The sequence below is a fragment of the Halyomorpha halys genome, unplaced genomic scaffold (genome assembly GCF_000696795.3).
Source record: "Halyomorpha halys isolate HHAL.00 unplaced genomic scaffold, Hhal_1.1 Scaffold1526.1, whole genome shotgun sequence".
NCBI classification, from domain to species: domain Eukaryota; kingdom Metazoa; phylum Arthropoda; class Insecta; order Hemiptera; family Pentatomidae; genus Halyomorpha; species Halyomorpha halys.
The window spans coordinates 271,170-287,077 of NW_027106725.1; the positions used below are offsets into that span (position 1 = coordinate 271,170).

General features: G+C 29.9%; 1 protein-coding gene across 1 annotated transcript in view; it reads right to left on the reverse strand.

The window, feature by feature from the left end:
• The window catches only part of LOC106689932 (uncharacterized), a gene marked incomplete at its 5' end in the record, with an annotated part of 26,471 nt that overhangs the window by 4,995 nt on the left and 5,568 nt on the right, over positions 1–15,908 (reverse strand). The window contains 5 exon segments of the mRNA XM_067045063.1: positions 300–374; positions 4,855–4,923; positions 9,827–9,892; positions 12,465–12,515; positions 15,114–15,179. Coding sequence (XP_066901164.1) covers positions 300–374; positions 4,855–4,923; positions 9,827–9,892; positions 12,465–12,515; positions 15,114–15,179 — 327 coding nt within the window.

The following is a 15,908-nucleotide window of genomic DNA, read 5'->3' on the forward strand; positions in this document are numbered from 1 at the left end:
AAAAAACAAGAAAAAAACCTAGTCATCGTTTGAACAAATTTATTTTTATTTTGACCCTGTTTCATGATAATATCTGGTAGAAATAAATATCATACCGGAGGACCATTCTTTACCCTTCCCCTTGCCCAAGGTTAGAGCAGCCCGTCAGCCTACTTAAGACAACTCACAGACCGGACGTAGGACTGGTGTATCCTACTCGTTCATCGTGTATCACATTGAAGTCCAGGACCACATTGTGTGGCCAAAGATCTCAAGCGTCTATTATGCTAACAAAAAACAAAAAAAAAACAACAGCTTACCTCTAAAGTGGAACTTGATCGTGCTCTGAACAACATGGCTTCATGTTTTCGGTCTTTCAAGTCAGTAGTGAAAGTCTATTAAACAGATAATCACAATTATTATTCAATAGAAGTTTTGATTACGAAAGGTGAACCTGTATAAAAACTATTAAAATTATATTTAACACGTTTTGTACGTATATATTGTTGAAAATATGTTCTCAACATATATGTACATTTTGGCCTATGATGTTAATTTTTGAATAAATGGCTCATTTCTCTAAGACAATAATAATAATTGTGTGTTAAGGTTTAAAAAATGAATTATTTTAGAATTACTAAAAGCAATTTGACTTTTCTAGACGACTAAAAAAAAAAATTTGATAATTGATTAATTATTACTGTTATCAGGCTATATGAAGGCTAAAAACCTAAATAACAAGAAATATATTAGAAAAAAGTTTTAAACTGGGATTAATTTGTACTAAAATTATTAAGTCACTTGGAAACGATACTTTAGAATTTAGACTGGAACAAAATTTTAGTGGGTCTTCTATAAGCCTCATGAATCTTATAGCTGTTTCAAGCATGTAAATAAAATTAAAGAGTGAGTTGATAGATACTAAAAAGGTTCATAGCGATGAGATTAATTTCCCTTAATGTTTCCAGTCATAAGATATTGGAGTGGAAGATCGCTTCATAAAAGTTTTAGCTAAAAAGTCGCATTATTTCAGCATCATAAAAAAAAACAAAAAAAAGTAATTAAAAATATTTCCATCCATCAATACTTACTGCCGTTAAATCAATCGCACTAAGGAAAGGCAAGATATAGATTTTTGTGATTTCTTTTATTAAACCGGTTTTCAGATCAGTGTGTGATGAATATAATAGATGAGCAGCCAAACATAGATGGACTTTGATCCATTCGTGTATGAAAAATAAAATACAGTAGTAAAAATAACAGATTTAATCATCATCAAAGCAATGCTGCTATAATGTAAACGATATATTATAATAATATTAACCTTTGTTGACACATTAAGCATATAAATACAATAAAAATTACTCATACATAATTAAAAATTCATGATTCACAGGATGGAATAATGAATCCACAATGAATGCGTGGGAGTTTTTGTCGAAATGCTAGAAACGCACTAATAAAGAAATGTTTAATGATTACATATTTACTAGTATGAACACTATTAATGAAACATATCTCATTCTCAATACAAAAGGTATGAAATTGGTTTGCTAATATGATTTTAGCCCACCAAAAAAATTTGACACTTAAAAAATAAGACAAAATAATAAATATATTTTTTTCATTCATTTCTAATTAACAAATTTATCAAATACTGTCAGCAAAATCCACTCATTTCCATTAAACAATTGTGTACATAGACTATTTTTTTAAATTAAATAGTTATTATTTCAAATCTTCATTGATTATTAGCGCAACATTAAAACAAGCTTTAAAAAAAAATGCAAGAGACTAATTTCTATTTTTTGTTTAGCTCTTTCATTCATAAAGCTGCTATTATATTAGTGGTGTCAAATTTTTTATATAGAATTCCATATTTTAAAAGTTAATTAATTTGAAATCGCATGAAATTTATTATTAATTTCATTTATCTCGATATAGAAAATTAAGTAAGTATTGCGATCGGGCAAAACTACGAATTCGAATTTTCGATGGAAAAACATGTTTCAATGTACTTGTTGTCTGGGGATTTAGGGCGTAAAACCCTGAGGTCATCAACGCCCATGTTTCGTGCTTTATAATTTTATTTCATTTATATTTATAATTTTATTTCACTTTAAATAATTTCGAAAATGTACTCGTGTTCAAATAACCAAGTTTCGCAAAATGGTCGGTGTATATGCGGGAACAACCTAGTTGAAAAATGAACATTTATTCGAAACTAATATTTCATATTTAAATATTAGTTATGGAATGGTAAGCCTTAAGACTGACATATTCTTGTGATACTACAGATACTTTTTCGATAAAATCGACTCACCGAAATAGACAAAACATGTAATTGATTTTTCATGTTGTTCGATTTAATGAAAACGGCTTAAAAAATGTTGATTTAACTGGGTATAACATTATTCGATTAACTGGGCATTAATAAAAATGACGTCTAATTCTAACTGAAATAGTTTAACAAGGCGTAAATGCCGAATTTCCATAAACACATTCACTAAAGAACCTTCATTTTGTTTGTTCGAAATAATTGGTGATTTCCATTTTAATTAATAATTGAAAAGAGGTGAAAATAAACTGAATCCTTCGGTAATTAACTAAAGGAAATAAAAGAAAAAATATTTTTTCAGGTTGTAAACACTTTTCGGAATTTTCCAAAAAGAGTAGTAATATCAATGTATTATATATCTTAGGAAAGCAATAATAATAATAATAAAGGCCTAACGAACCCGAAGGTTCGATGCCGGTACCACCAAACGCTTTATGCATACATCCTTTCAGTGATGCCCCTCCAAACCCAATTCCACTAAATCAGTTTTAACGCAATCCTCCCATCAACGTTTCGGTCTACTCCTCGGACGTTTACCCGTGGGTTCAGTGTTTATTAACATTTTAGGGATCCGCTCGTTACACGCCCATCTCATACGCCGCAATGCTATAACTTGAATTATATTTAGCGGAGTTAGGTCCCTTAATTCAGCGTTGTGTAATCTTCTACGTTCTTCCGTTAAGTCATTCTTTTTCAGTCCGAATATTTTTCGCAATACTTTATTTTCGAAAACCCTAAGACGCTGTTCATCCCTTAGTATAAGAGGCCGTAAGAGGCCACGCCTCACATCCATAAAGAACAGTGGGAAGGACAATAGTTTTGTAAATTCTAATTTTTAAGTTTTTCGATATAAGGCGTGAGCTAAGCAGCTTCGAAATTGAAAAATAACAATCATTTCCCGCCTTCAACCTAGTTTCTATTTCCTTATCAATTTCGTTTTTTCTGGTTACCATAGAACCTAAATACTTAAACTTATTTACCTGTTTAAACGTATTTCCTCCTATATCTATATCTCCGAAATTGCTTGCGTTTCTACTGCTAACCATGTATCTTGTATTATCCGTATTTATTTCAAGACCTAGTTCCTTACTGGAGTTTATTAACATGGTTGTATGGTTCTATAGTTTCTTTCTCCTCACCCCATAATACCAAATCATCAGCATACCCAAGCACCGGTATTTTACCGCCCAAAGTTAAATGTAATAAGGAAAGCAACAGATTTTTGAAAAAAAAAAAAGTTAAACAAAAAGTCGTTGAAGGTGATTTGAAATTGTGAAAAACTTCAGTAATGCGTCTGTTTTACACGACTTTGACTACAAGCGGACGAACAATTGCGTTTTTCCATTTCGCCTGTCTGACAACTATTTTCATATTACTACTATTACAACTATAGCTAATGAACTCTCAGATCACAGGATGGTTAACTCCATAAAATCATTCTTAGTATTTTCAATATTAATTCTATAACAATTTAGAATGAGATGTAGATAGTTGACCGTAGATTAATGCTTGAAGAAGTTTGTCGGGAGGTGCGGGGTGCGCACCGCACCCCCCGACAAACTTCTTCAAGTATAACAATTTAGCATTAATTAAACTGGAAGAATTGAAATTATAGTAAACTGTTGTATATGTATAAAAGTCATAGGTTTGTAAAAGAAAAATGTTTTATTATGGTATAAGAAATATTATTAAATGTAATTTTCTGACAACTGTTGAAGTAGTCAGTCTGACAGCTAAAAGACGCAATTCAAAAAGTATTACGATAGTGAGTAATATAAATTATTTCTTCTGTTTATTAACAGAATTTACTTCAACTCAATGTAGGGTGGCGTTCTGTGATGCGCGCACCCAACTTTTTTTTTTAAATTTAATTTTCTAGGTATCTGTTCTTAAATTCTGGGGTTAAATACTGGGTTCTCGAGACCTCCCAGAGTTCACCCAGCCTCATAAGTTGGGTACCATTAATTGGATAAAATCTGGCGGTCGAGCGTAATTCTGACCAAATCATCTCCTTGCACAACCGTTGATCTAGTAACAGTACTTCCATGCATAGTACTGAACCCCTGACCATTCATGGGTTGAGGCGGTACAGATTTTAATTTTATCAGTTTTTAAATTAATATATTTTTTTCTGTTAATTTTATTATCTCTAAACCTTAAATATAGATAAAAACATTTTAAAAATATTGCCAGTATGATTCATGCTTTATGCAATATGAGGAAATCTACTACTCTCTTGTATAGCTGCCGTAAGAGGAAAAAAAATTTAAAAAATAATAGTAAGTAAACAAAAATTTCACTAATAATAAATAAAAAAAAATAGCCCTGTGATTGCCAGATCCATTATGATACTTGTCGGTTGAAGAGCGGCAGAAAGATTTAAAACATCATAAGTGGTCGAAAAGATATCAGAGAATATTTATCAGATAGTACCAATTTGTGGTATTTATTTTATATAATTAAAAAAAATTATTATTATTTATTATTAACTTTATTTGTTGTTATCTTAGAGTACATTTACAAATGGTAGGAATTACCTCAATAGATGAGCTGGGACGTATCCTTGAGGTGGTAGCATATCGGTGAGCTTCTTCTAATGAATAAATCTGGAACGTAAAAAATTAAATTGAAAAAATATATTTTTCCCCACAAGTATTTGGGATCATTTGCTCAAAAGTCCATAAACATAACAATTTTTACTTCTTTATCAAGGTTATAACGTGCCATTGTGGCTTATAAATGTAATTTTAGGGAAAATTCAAAATTTGTCCTGTAAATTTTTCATTTACTAATTAATCTATATAATGAAATATTTCGAATACTAAGAGGTTTTAATTTTTTTATTTCTTTTTATAATCAGTATTAGCTCATTTCAATTTCAACTAAAAAAATAATACATCAATAAACTTCAAATACATTTTAAAATTAATACACCGAACAATAATACTGTTTTAAATAATACCGTAAGGTAGGTAATATATTGTAATAATTTTTTATCTAGCCAATTTTTACAGGAAAAATATTAATTTATTATTTATTATGAATTAACCACTTATAGTGATTAATTCCTGCTTTTACCACTTGAAATGATTTTGATTTCAGGTTGTTTTGGAACAGCAACATTTTTTAATTTTCAGCACAGCTTCAGGCTATTATTTTGAGTTACGTGTATGAATTTAAACAATGGATTATTAACGATTTTATGTTTCCACATTGGCTTTCGAAGAGTATGCAGCAACAATATATTCATTTTTGAAAATTTTAACATGAAACCTACTTAAATTAATTCTAGGCGATTCCATTGTAGTGCCTACTTTTCATTTTTGTTTTCTTTTTATTCCTTTCATGGTTTATTTTATTTTATAATTAATGCAATTAGACGATGAATTAATCGATTCACCCGGTTTATTCCGAACTCTTCAACTTATTTCCAGTGATAAAATTGATGTACACCGACGGATCGATTTCGAAGATAAGAAATCTTGAACCTACCGACCCACCACCTCCACGACCCAGTTACCTGTATAAAAAAAATGGATACATATTATCAAGAAATTACTCCCTTAAAAGTGAAGTTGAGTGATTCATTTAATCAGTTATCTGAAATTGAAATTTATCCGATAAGTATACAAGAGCAACACCAAATACTGGCAATAATAACCAGAATGTTATACCCAATTCCATAAAAATACCACCTATATTTTTACACAATGTTACTAATTACAAACTAAAGACAGTAGACTTAATGATCTAGAACTATACTTTACTAAATTGATGATGAGTGTCAACATTGAAAGGTGTACTTCAAAAGTTTTTACTTTGATACGCCTACCAAACCCACTGGAACTAATCTTCAAAGGCTAAAAAGTGCAATAGAATCCTGCCAGTGAAACAATGGGATACCTGGGAATCCACCTCCGTCGTCGCCTTTCTTGAAGTCATATCAACTATTGAACTAACTCAGGCCTACCCAAGGTTGTAATACTATCCTATCGTAAATAGAAATTCTAAATTAAAACCAGAAACAACTATTCTTATTAGTTGAATATTACTAATTAGGCCACTAATGATGTACGGCTGCGAAATCTTGGGAATGCCATCCTTCACGGAAAGGAAAAATATACAATAATTTCAAAATAAAATGTTAAAAATTGTTGTGGATGCTCCTTGGTCTGTAAGAAACAACCAATTGCATCGAGAATTGCAAATAGAGACAATTGAGGACTAAATAAAAAAAAGATTCATGAAGTTCCACTCCCAGTTACCTATAGTTAAAGAAGCAGTAATTTACAACTTGGGAAATCCAACCTCAACCCGAAGACTGAAGCCTAGGCTGCTGCAGGACAACCTGTTATCAATTCCTTATTTATCTATTCTATTAATGCCATTAGTGCTATTTTTTTTTCTCTTCGTCTTTTTCTCAAATAGACTTATTTGTCCAATTAAAAGTTAAATATTTATTTTATTAAATCTATAAATATCATAGTTTTTGATAGTGTCTTTTTTTCTCACTTCTTAAGAATTAAGAACTGTTCTATTGAACTAACTCAGGCCTACCCAAGGTTGCAATGCTATCCTATCGTAAATAGAAATTCTAAATTAAAATCAGAAACAACTATTCTTATTAGTTGAATATTACTAATTAGGCCACTACTGATGTACGGCTGAGAAATCTTGGGAATGCCATTTGTCCTTATTTGTCCAATTAAAAGTTAAATATTTATTTTATTAAATCTATAAGTATCATAGTTTTTGATATTGTGTTTTTTTCTCACTTCTTAAGAATTATTATTTTTATCTATTTTTTTTAGAATTTATAGTTATTATTCTCAATTTTTCAAGATTTATAGCGTTGTAAATAGTTAAGACTATACTTCACCATAATTAATAGTTTAAAAAAAAGTAACTGTTCTTTAACCTTGCGACGCCCAGCAGGTCGATATGGAATTAAATTTAAGAAAGAATTAACTCCATTATACGACCACTCCAACCTAATGTTTTAAGAAGTAATTACGTTTGGCCTTCAACAGAGCTATAAATTAAAACTTGAAAATTTTACCTTGTCCAACGTTTTAAATTACTTATATAACTTTTCAAAACTGACTTTACTTCTGCGGCACTCCACTGTCTGTACCAACCAGTTAATAAAATTTGACGATGGAAATTTTTTATTGTAACTGTGTATACAGATTATTGTATTTATGATGAGTTTTAGAATCTATATTTAGTCCATTAAATATTTATAATTTTTCATAGAATGGAAACGTAATCTAAAACATCGAAATGTAACGACATTATAATTCTGAGACTTAGACCCCTGAAATTTAACAAGTAATCAAAATTTCCCCCTCCTCCCCCCCAAAAAAAATGTTTCAAAACATTCAGTCCCGTTTTCATAAAAATTGTTATGAAAAAAACTGAAATCATCATTATAAAAATGTGAAGTCATAGTTATATCAAAGTAAAGTAAACATTTATTTCTAACGAAGTTTTTAAATGACACCTTCCTTAAAAAAAACGTCTTTGCTTTCTTCTTGGTATAAATTGTTAGATTTGGTAGAAATTGTTGAATTATCATATTTCTCCTGACTTTCAATGTTCAATCTCAAATGTTGATAAAGCAATGTACAATAATAAAAACGGACTAAATACTTCCTAAGATAAAACAATTTTAGATACCATTAACGGTCTTCACATAATACCTAACGTTTAATTATTTCTGCCTTTTTATATTAGACAAAAGGTCTCAAAACCCCATACCAAATCGGGTGACATGCTAGAAGCATATAAAGGGTGAATCTTGTTTAACATAAGTCCTACGGTGTTTCAGGCCAGCTAAATATTTTAGAATAGTATATTAAAAATTTGCTCATAAATGTAATATAAATGAGTGGAACAAGCATGATTTTTTTACCGATATCACGTATTGTTGTAAGACATGTTTGTTACGGGTTTATTGGATGCACGTAGGAGTAAATCTTTCAAAGGCTGCAATTTGAAAGAGAACAAATCTAAAAAATTACTGGAGACTAATGATAGTTTTTCTCTTCATAAATGCCAAACAAAAGGAGATCGATCGTTACTTGTTGATAATGGATAAGGTGAAAACCGACAAAAGTACACGAAATCTCTCACACTACGTACTACGTGGAGTAATGATGACGCTAAAATGCCTTAAAAAAAAACTTCTTGACGCACCAGTCTTGGTGTATGAAACAAGAAAAATTGTTATAAAAAGGAATAACATGTTTTGGTGGACTACAGAATTAGATCAGCAGGAGCTGAGAAGAGAGATCTGTGAAAACAACACCTGCTGATGGATACCGATAAGTGCGAGCTGATAAATTGAAAAACAAGCAATTTAAGGACAAGGTACTAGAAGAAAAAAGAAGAAGGTAGAAACCAATGATATAGAAAATTAGTAGCACTCATAACAATATACTCCGAAGAATGAGCAAGAAGCAGTCGTAACTGAAATTCATCAAAGATAAGGATGTAAATTTTCTTTCAAATAAGGAAAAAGTGATGTAGAAGAAAAGAAAGGAAACCTCCGGTTCTAGTCCAGTGGAATAAAGAGGGAGGAAGAAGTGGAAGAGGCAATCGAATCCCTAGAAAATAATTTAAGTTTGCGAGATGCAATAATTTCACGCCAGAGAAGGTAAAGAAATGAAGCACTTATTAAATATAGTTTGGAAGGAAAAGATAGTCCCAAAAAATTGGCATAATATTCCTATTTTCAAAAAAAAAAAAAAAAAAGGATATAACCTAGAATAAAGAAATCACGGAGGCATTTCATTTATCAGTACACCTAGGAAACTTTATTCCAAAATCCTTGACAGAAGTATGCCACTCAGATTAAAGAGTAGATTAGTGAAGAACAATTTGGGTTCAGGGATCAAAGTACTACCCCTCTATGCTGTTACAAGGATCTTCAATTATGATCATGATGTCTACTAAATATTAGGAACGAAAAAAAAGTTCAGATATATCTTCAGAATGTAGTTGTAGCAGAAACTTTAGTAATGGTCATATTGTACGAAATGCTAGGACATACCTGCTATTTAAATTAAAATACTACCAGTAATGTACTGATTAAATTAGTACTCGAAATCAAAAATTGAGTTGAAAAATGAAACTGAATAAATAAATAATATGCAATAAACATAAAATATGACGCTATGATTGACATTACAATGGGGTATTAGTGTGTTAAAAATACCAGTATTGGTTAGTTCTATAATTATGCTTTGCAGTACATATGTTGCAAGAGATTTTTTTTTCCGTTGCATAATGAGTTTTGAAAATAAACCAAATTTTCGTCTTATCAATTTTCCTAACTCAGGCCATACTTGGGATCATTACATGACCTAATAAGGTTTTAATCATTGACATTGAAGTCCATAACAAATCCGAAAAGACAAAACTTTTTTTTTATTATAACAATTTAATAATACCAAATATATAATAACACAAGAAATAAAGAAAATAACACGAAAAATATCTGGTTACCTCATCAGGTTGTAGAGAACGAGGTCTTTCAGAAGATCTTCGTCTCTCTCGAGTTGGTGGTCTGATCTGCGGAAGAAATTGGAAAAAAAAATAATATACACATTTGCATCAAGTGAGTTACTAATTTATAAACTTAGTCTATGGAACTAGGTGAGTACAACTTTCATTAAGTTTCGAGCAAAATAAAAGAAAATGATAAAAAATTTGAAATTATTCATACTTGACAATCACTAATGTTTCATAATATTTTATTGATGTGAAAATATTCAACAGTCTGTGATTATTACGTTATAAAAATCTAATAACAAGTAATTTTATATTAATTACATCCATAAATGATAATTCATAATGAATATTAAAGCAAAGAAACACAGCATCTGCATAACTGTATTATAAAATTATGAGGTATAATCATAGAAGTCTAATCTACTTAGTTTTAGACAAAAATTAAGCCAAATATTATTTGTTATAGTTATTTAAATCAGATCTATAACTGTGGTACGAATTGTTCCATATCGGAGAGAATTGTCACAAGACAGTACGGGGGCAATATACAATAGTGGTACTACTTTATACACTCGTATACAATATACATTCGTTTATGTATGTTTTTTTTTTCTAAAGCCTCTATTTGATTAGTTGAATAGCATTTTCTAATTAACAGAGCCTGTGTAGTGCGGTATTGTTTTTTATCTGGGACTTGGTTTCATTTTAAAACAGGATTGTAGTGGTTGAGTGTTTGACTTTATAATTTGAGGCACTGTAGGAGCACTAGACGAAGTATGCTCCTGTAGATTTGAAGTTTTAACGGGAGAGAAAGAGCCAATGATGTTAGGAGATGGTGTAGGATTTCCTTCTCGTTTTCGTTTTTTGATAAAGATGGGTACGAAACTTTTTATGTCGAATCAATTTTATACCCAACTAGACTATTATGGGCATTGGATAGGGACATTATAGAGTTTGCCTCTTGGTGCGTTCTCACTCTCTTTTTTCTTGGTGTTCAAACACTATGCAGTCCGTTTTCGCTGAGTTTACGAAGATATTGAGATAATCCAGCCGTTGAACGATCTCTTTACGAACTTTTTCGGCTTGTAGTGCAAGTTACATATCATAGAAAATCAGTGAAGACTAAAATGACTTTATTCTAATATATTTACAAGAACTACATGTTACTGTTACTCAGTCTCTATCTTCTAACTTATATCTTACTTAGCTATCTAGTCTAGGAAATATATATAAAGACTTGAGAAGGGGGAGGGGTAGAAGGAATACTGAAATAGGAGAAGGGGTTTGGACCAATCAGATAATTTAGGAAATATCTGGAAGGGGGAAAAGGCGTGGCGAGAAGTTGGGAGGTCTAATTTCTAAGAAAGGGACCATGACCTAAGACTTTTGTGCACTGACTTACATATGTTAACCATAAAATAGTTTGACTGATGCAAGTCCATTGTTAGATGACAGGATGTAACTGCTTGAGTACCAGGCCATTGCTTTTTGATATAGGATACTTGAAAGGGTTGTTAGAATGGTCTCAAGGGCCTTTTGGAAACGTAGTTGTTTTTATTGAGTTTCTTTTTGTTAGGAAATGTGAACACATGGAACCATATGTCTAAAGTGACAGAACCTACAGTTGGGCAAGGGGCAATTTTTTAAATTTATGATACTGGTTCCTTATCTTGCATGTGTAGGATTACGCTGTAGATGGTTTTCCTTTGTAGTTTATATTCGTTTATGGTACTAAAATGCTCAATAATGATATTTTTCGGAATTTTTTTTTCGACGGGAATGATACATCTTATGTCTTATTAAAATTCAAATTAAAAAAAGTGTAATTTGGGTTTCTAGATTGAGGTAAGAAAAGGATGTAAATCGTAGATCGTGGACACCATCGATTATCCAGAGAGCTTATTTCACCTCAAGATTTAATCTTTCATTATTTTTTATTTAATCAAGATGGAATAGAAATATGTTATATAATGAATCCGGATGACCGCTATCACAAAAAAGAGGATATTTATGCACTTCCTCATTTCTTCTCTTATTATTATTATTATTATATGATGTTTCTGTATCCAACTGTCAAATAATCTGAATAGGATATATTGTACCGGATACTCTAGATGCCGCTACCTTAAACCAAAATCTGTTTGAATCAGCATTAAGCAGACCTGAATCTGGGGCAATGACCCGGAACGTTGTAAAAATTTAAAAAAATTTGTATTAAAGAATCATTTAATTAGAAATTATCACGTACAATGTAATTCATAACGTCTTATAGAAATCAATTCCATATATTGTAGTGTATATTATCATGAACAACTTTCAAAAGCTTTTCAAAGCTTTCAAGCTGCCATAGGCGTTGATGACCAGAGGGTTTTACGCCTTTAAGCAACAATCAACAACAACAACTTTCAAAATAGACGATGCAGATAGAAGTTGTAGAAAACAATACAATTTCATAATATAAGCTATGATATTAAGAACAATGAAGTACACTGGGTGTAAACTATTACTTTGTTATTACTATCTTATTATATAAGATAAAAAATTACTGAAAATCTAGTAAGTATTATTTTACATATTATGTATAAGTAATACAGTAATACAATTAAAGCTTATCCTATATGAGTATAGTTACCAAAACGGAAGGAATATTGTTGGGTGATGGTGTCCTATCTGCAACCAGATTCTGTAATAAAAATAAAATTAAAGTTACTTATTATTTCAAGCAAGGAACTATTATTACTAGCTGTACTAGAAACATAAATAAATTTTGGAAGATTATTGATTGACCGTGTATATAGATGAATGGAATATGGTCCGGGTGGGGTAAAAAAAAAAACTCAAATAGTAGATAATTATACTATTTTATTGAGCCAACGTTTCGCCCCACGTTGCAGGGCTTCGTCAGGGCTGTTTAATAAAATAAATTTTATTAGTAACTTGTTTCCAGTCTATCTACATGTATATTTCCTTATATTCCTTTTAACAATTGTTTTGAAATGTTTATTAATTTAATGTTCTATTAATTCTAAAATTTTTGTATCTTGTGTTTTTATTTAGTCCTGACGAAGCCCTGCAAAGTGGGTTGAAATATTGGTTTACAATAAATAATTTTCTTTTACTATTTAGATACCACTATTGACCACCACCCGGACTATCCTCCTACAATCATCCTACGGTCAACTATCTCCTTTCAATATTATTATTTCCGATTTGTTTTTCCTTATTACTGTAGTGTGTTTTTTTTTTTTTCTTTTTCGGGAATTATAATTATTACTTTAAATTCATTATTTATTAATTTTACATAAGTATGCTAATACTTCATACGTAATGAAGCCCGTCCTATGCAGCGACCTATTTTTTAAAAAAAATTGTTATAAAGTTTATTGATACATTTAAGTTTTGAAATATAGCATAAGTTTCTTTTTGATTTTTTATCATGGTTATTTTGCATACCTTCAATATCTTATTTTCTTTTTTTTGTCATTTCAGTTTAATTTTTATCATTAGTTTATAAAAAAAAAAGGTTCAATATATTTTGATTACAGTTTTTTTTAATAAATACTGCTACACATAATTATTATAAGCCATACGTATACTCTTTATGGTTAATTACCATTTCAACACAATAAAATTCGACCACTGCATTGTTTCCATGTAACCCTCTCGTTTGTTTGGTATTAATTTATACATGTTTTACTTTCCACAATTTTATATTTATTATTTTTTAATATGTAAATTTATTACCTCTTATATTTGTTATTTTTTATATTTATTTTTAAATAAATCTCTTAGAGTTATGACGTAAATATTTAATATATTTATAGTTTGTATTCGTGTATTTGAAGTATTCTTTTAAATTTTAATAAAATATAATTGTGCAGGCCCATATAGAAATTTTATGTATATATATTTTTTCTATATTTAGAATTTTTCCTATATATTATACTGAGAGAGAATTAAATGTAGATATATAGACTAATGAAGGAAGAAATAAACGAATAATTTTATATAAATTGACAGTATAGAAAAAGAAAAAGGGTAAAGAACTAAAACAATAAGAAATAAAAATTAAGTATTACAATTATTTATTTTATTATGTACTGACTTTTCTTATGAAATATAAGAATAATAAGCAATTGTCAAACTAATTTTAGTATGCTGCGTTTATTATTGTATAGCAAACAATGCAGTTGGACGGCACTGCGTGTTTCTCTCTTCTCTCCTACTTATGCTCTATTTTTTTTTCTTTGGTAATATTGTTAATTGTTATTTCAGAAATCTATTGTACTAATTATGTCTGGGTCATGTCCCCCACATTTCTCATATCAGTTTTATAGTTTTATACTTGTTATTTTTTTTTTTTTTAGTGATGTGTATTGCTTTTATGATTTATCTTGTTTTATTGTTGTTAGCTCTGTATATTATTTCTGTTTTTTCAAAATCGAAATTTTGGTAGTTCATTATTACATGAGGTGTTAGCATTAAGCATTAATTTAGTAACATTGATAAACAAATAATTTAAAATAAGAAGGCTAATAATTTCCGAAAGAGGAAAAAAATAACAGTAAACGATATAAGGAGGAGATAGTTGACCGTAGATACATAAGAGAAGATGGGCGGGGGGTGCGGTCAGCAGAAAAAACACAAATACACATTTGTTTACAAAAAGATATTTATTTTTTCTCTCTAAATGATGGTTTTTATCTCTTTTTGTTTTTATAGCCCTGATGATGACTTGAAAATTAGGCCGAAAGTCACAAATAAATAATTCTCTCCCCCCCCCCCTTCTCCCCACCCCGACCATCTTCTCTTCTTATAAAACGATATGATTGCCTTAGAATAATAAATCTCTCTATAAACTCCATACTACTTTTTTTAATCTTGCCTAGATCAAATTTATAAAAGAAAACTTCTTTGAGCTTAATATTATCTATGGAACGTAGAAGGTACAAATATATAAATCAAGCGATTAATTTTATCTTAAATTATTAATAAATTTTATAACATAAAGGTAAGATAGATACAAAAAAAAATTATAGTTACATTTAAATCATTATAACACTTGTGGAACTTAGCATTAGTAAAGTCCAACTAGTCTCAATAAGGGTACCTTTAATTACGGAAAATCAGGCGGTCGAGCGTGTTTCTGAACAAATCACCCCCTTGCTCAGCCATTGGTCTAGTAGTACCTTCTTACGAAGTGCTTTACCTCTGACCCTTCATGGGTTGTAGTGGTAAAGATTTATTTTAATATATTACTTAATATAATCTGTTGAATTACCTCACTCAGTTGAAGCGAGCGGGGTCTTTCAGGATATCTTGGTCTCTCTCTTGTTGGTGTTCTGACCTATGGATGAAATTAGAAATCTGTATTAAAAATATTGGTTTATATTAGCGCTATAAATAATTATAAAAATATAAATAAAACAATATATACATATTGTTTAATTTTAGATTAAGACCTATAGCCATATAAAACGAAATAACAAATATTTCTAATATTTATCAAATTAGCTATAAGAAAAAATGCAGTGATTATTTTTTGTTATTCATAAAGTAGTCTATATTTTTGTTAACTGTGAGTACACTTGGCGTTTATCAGTTCATATAACCTCCCTAACCGAGTGTCAAATTTTATTAAAAGGCTGTTTGCTAGTGAAAAGATAATATAAATATTTTTAACATTTTAATTGTAAATGTAACTTTAAAGAGCTAATGATAGGCTTGACATTTAAGCCATATCCTACCCTGATTTCTTTTATGCAGTTCACTTAACATGTATCCACAGAGTTAAATAAAAAAAATAAACCAATTACGAAGTAAATTTTCATATTTTCAACCAATGTTGATTAAAAATGTTTTTATATTACCAATTAAAACATAAAAAGTTTTTAAGATTATATATATATATATATATTGATATGTATGAGAGGTACCAGCTGGGGTTTTTTTTAACTTAAAATAATTTCTTTTGTCGGCATAAAAACCAATTATACCACCGGACCTAGGCAAAAACCCCGTCGGCAACAGATCTAAAGTAATGGAAAAAGACATATAGATAACAGAGAGTACCATT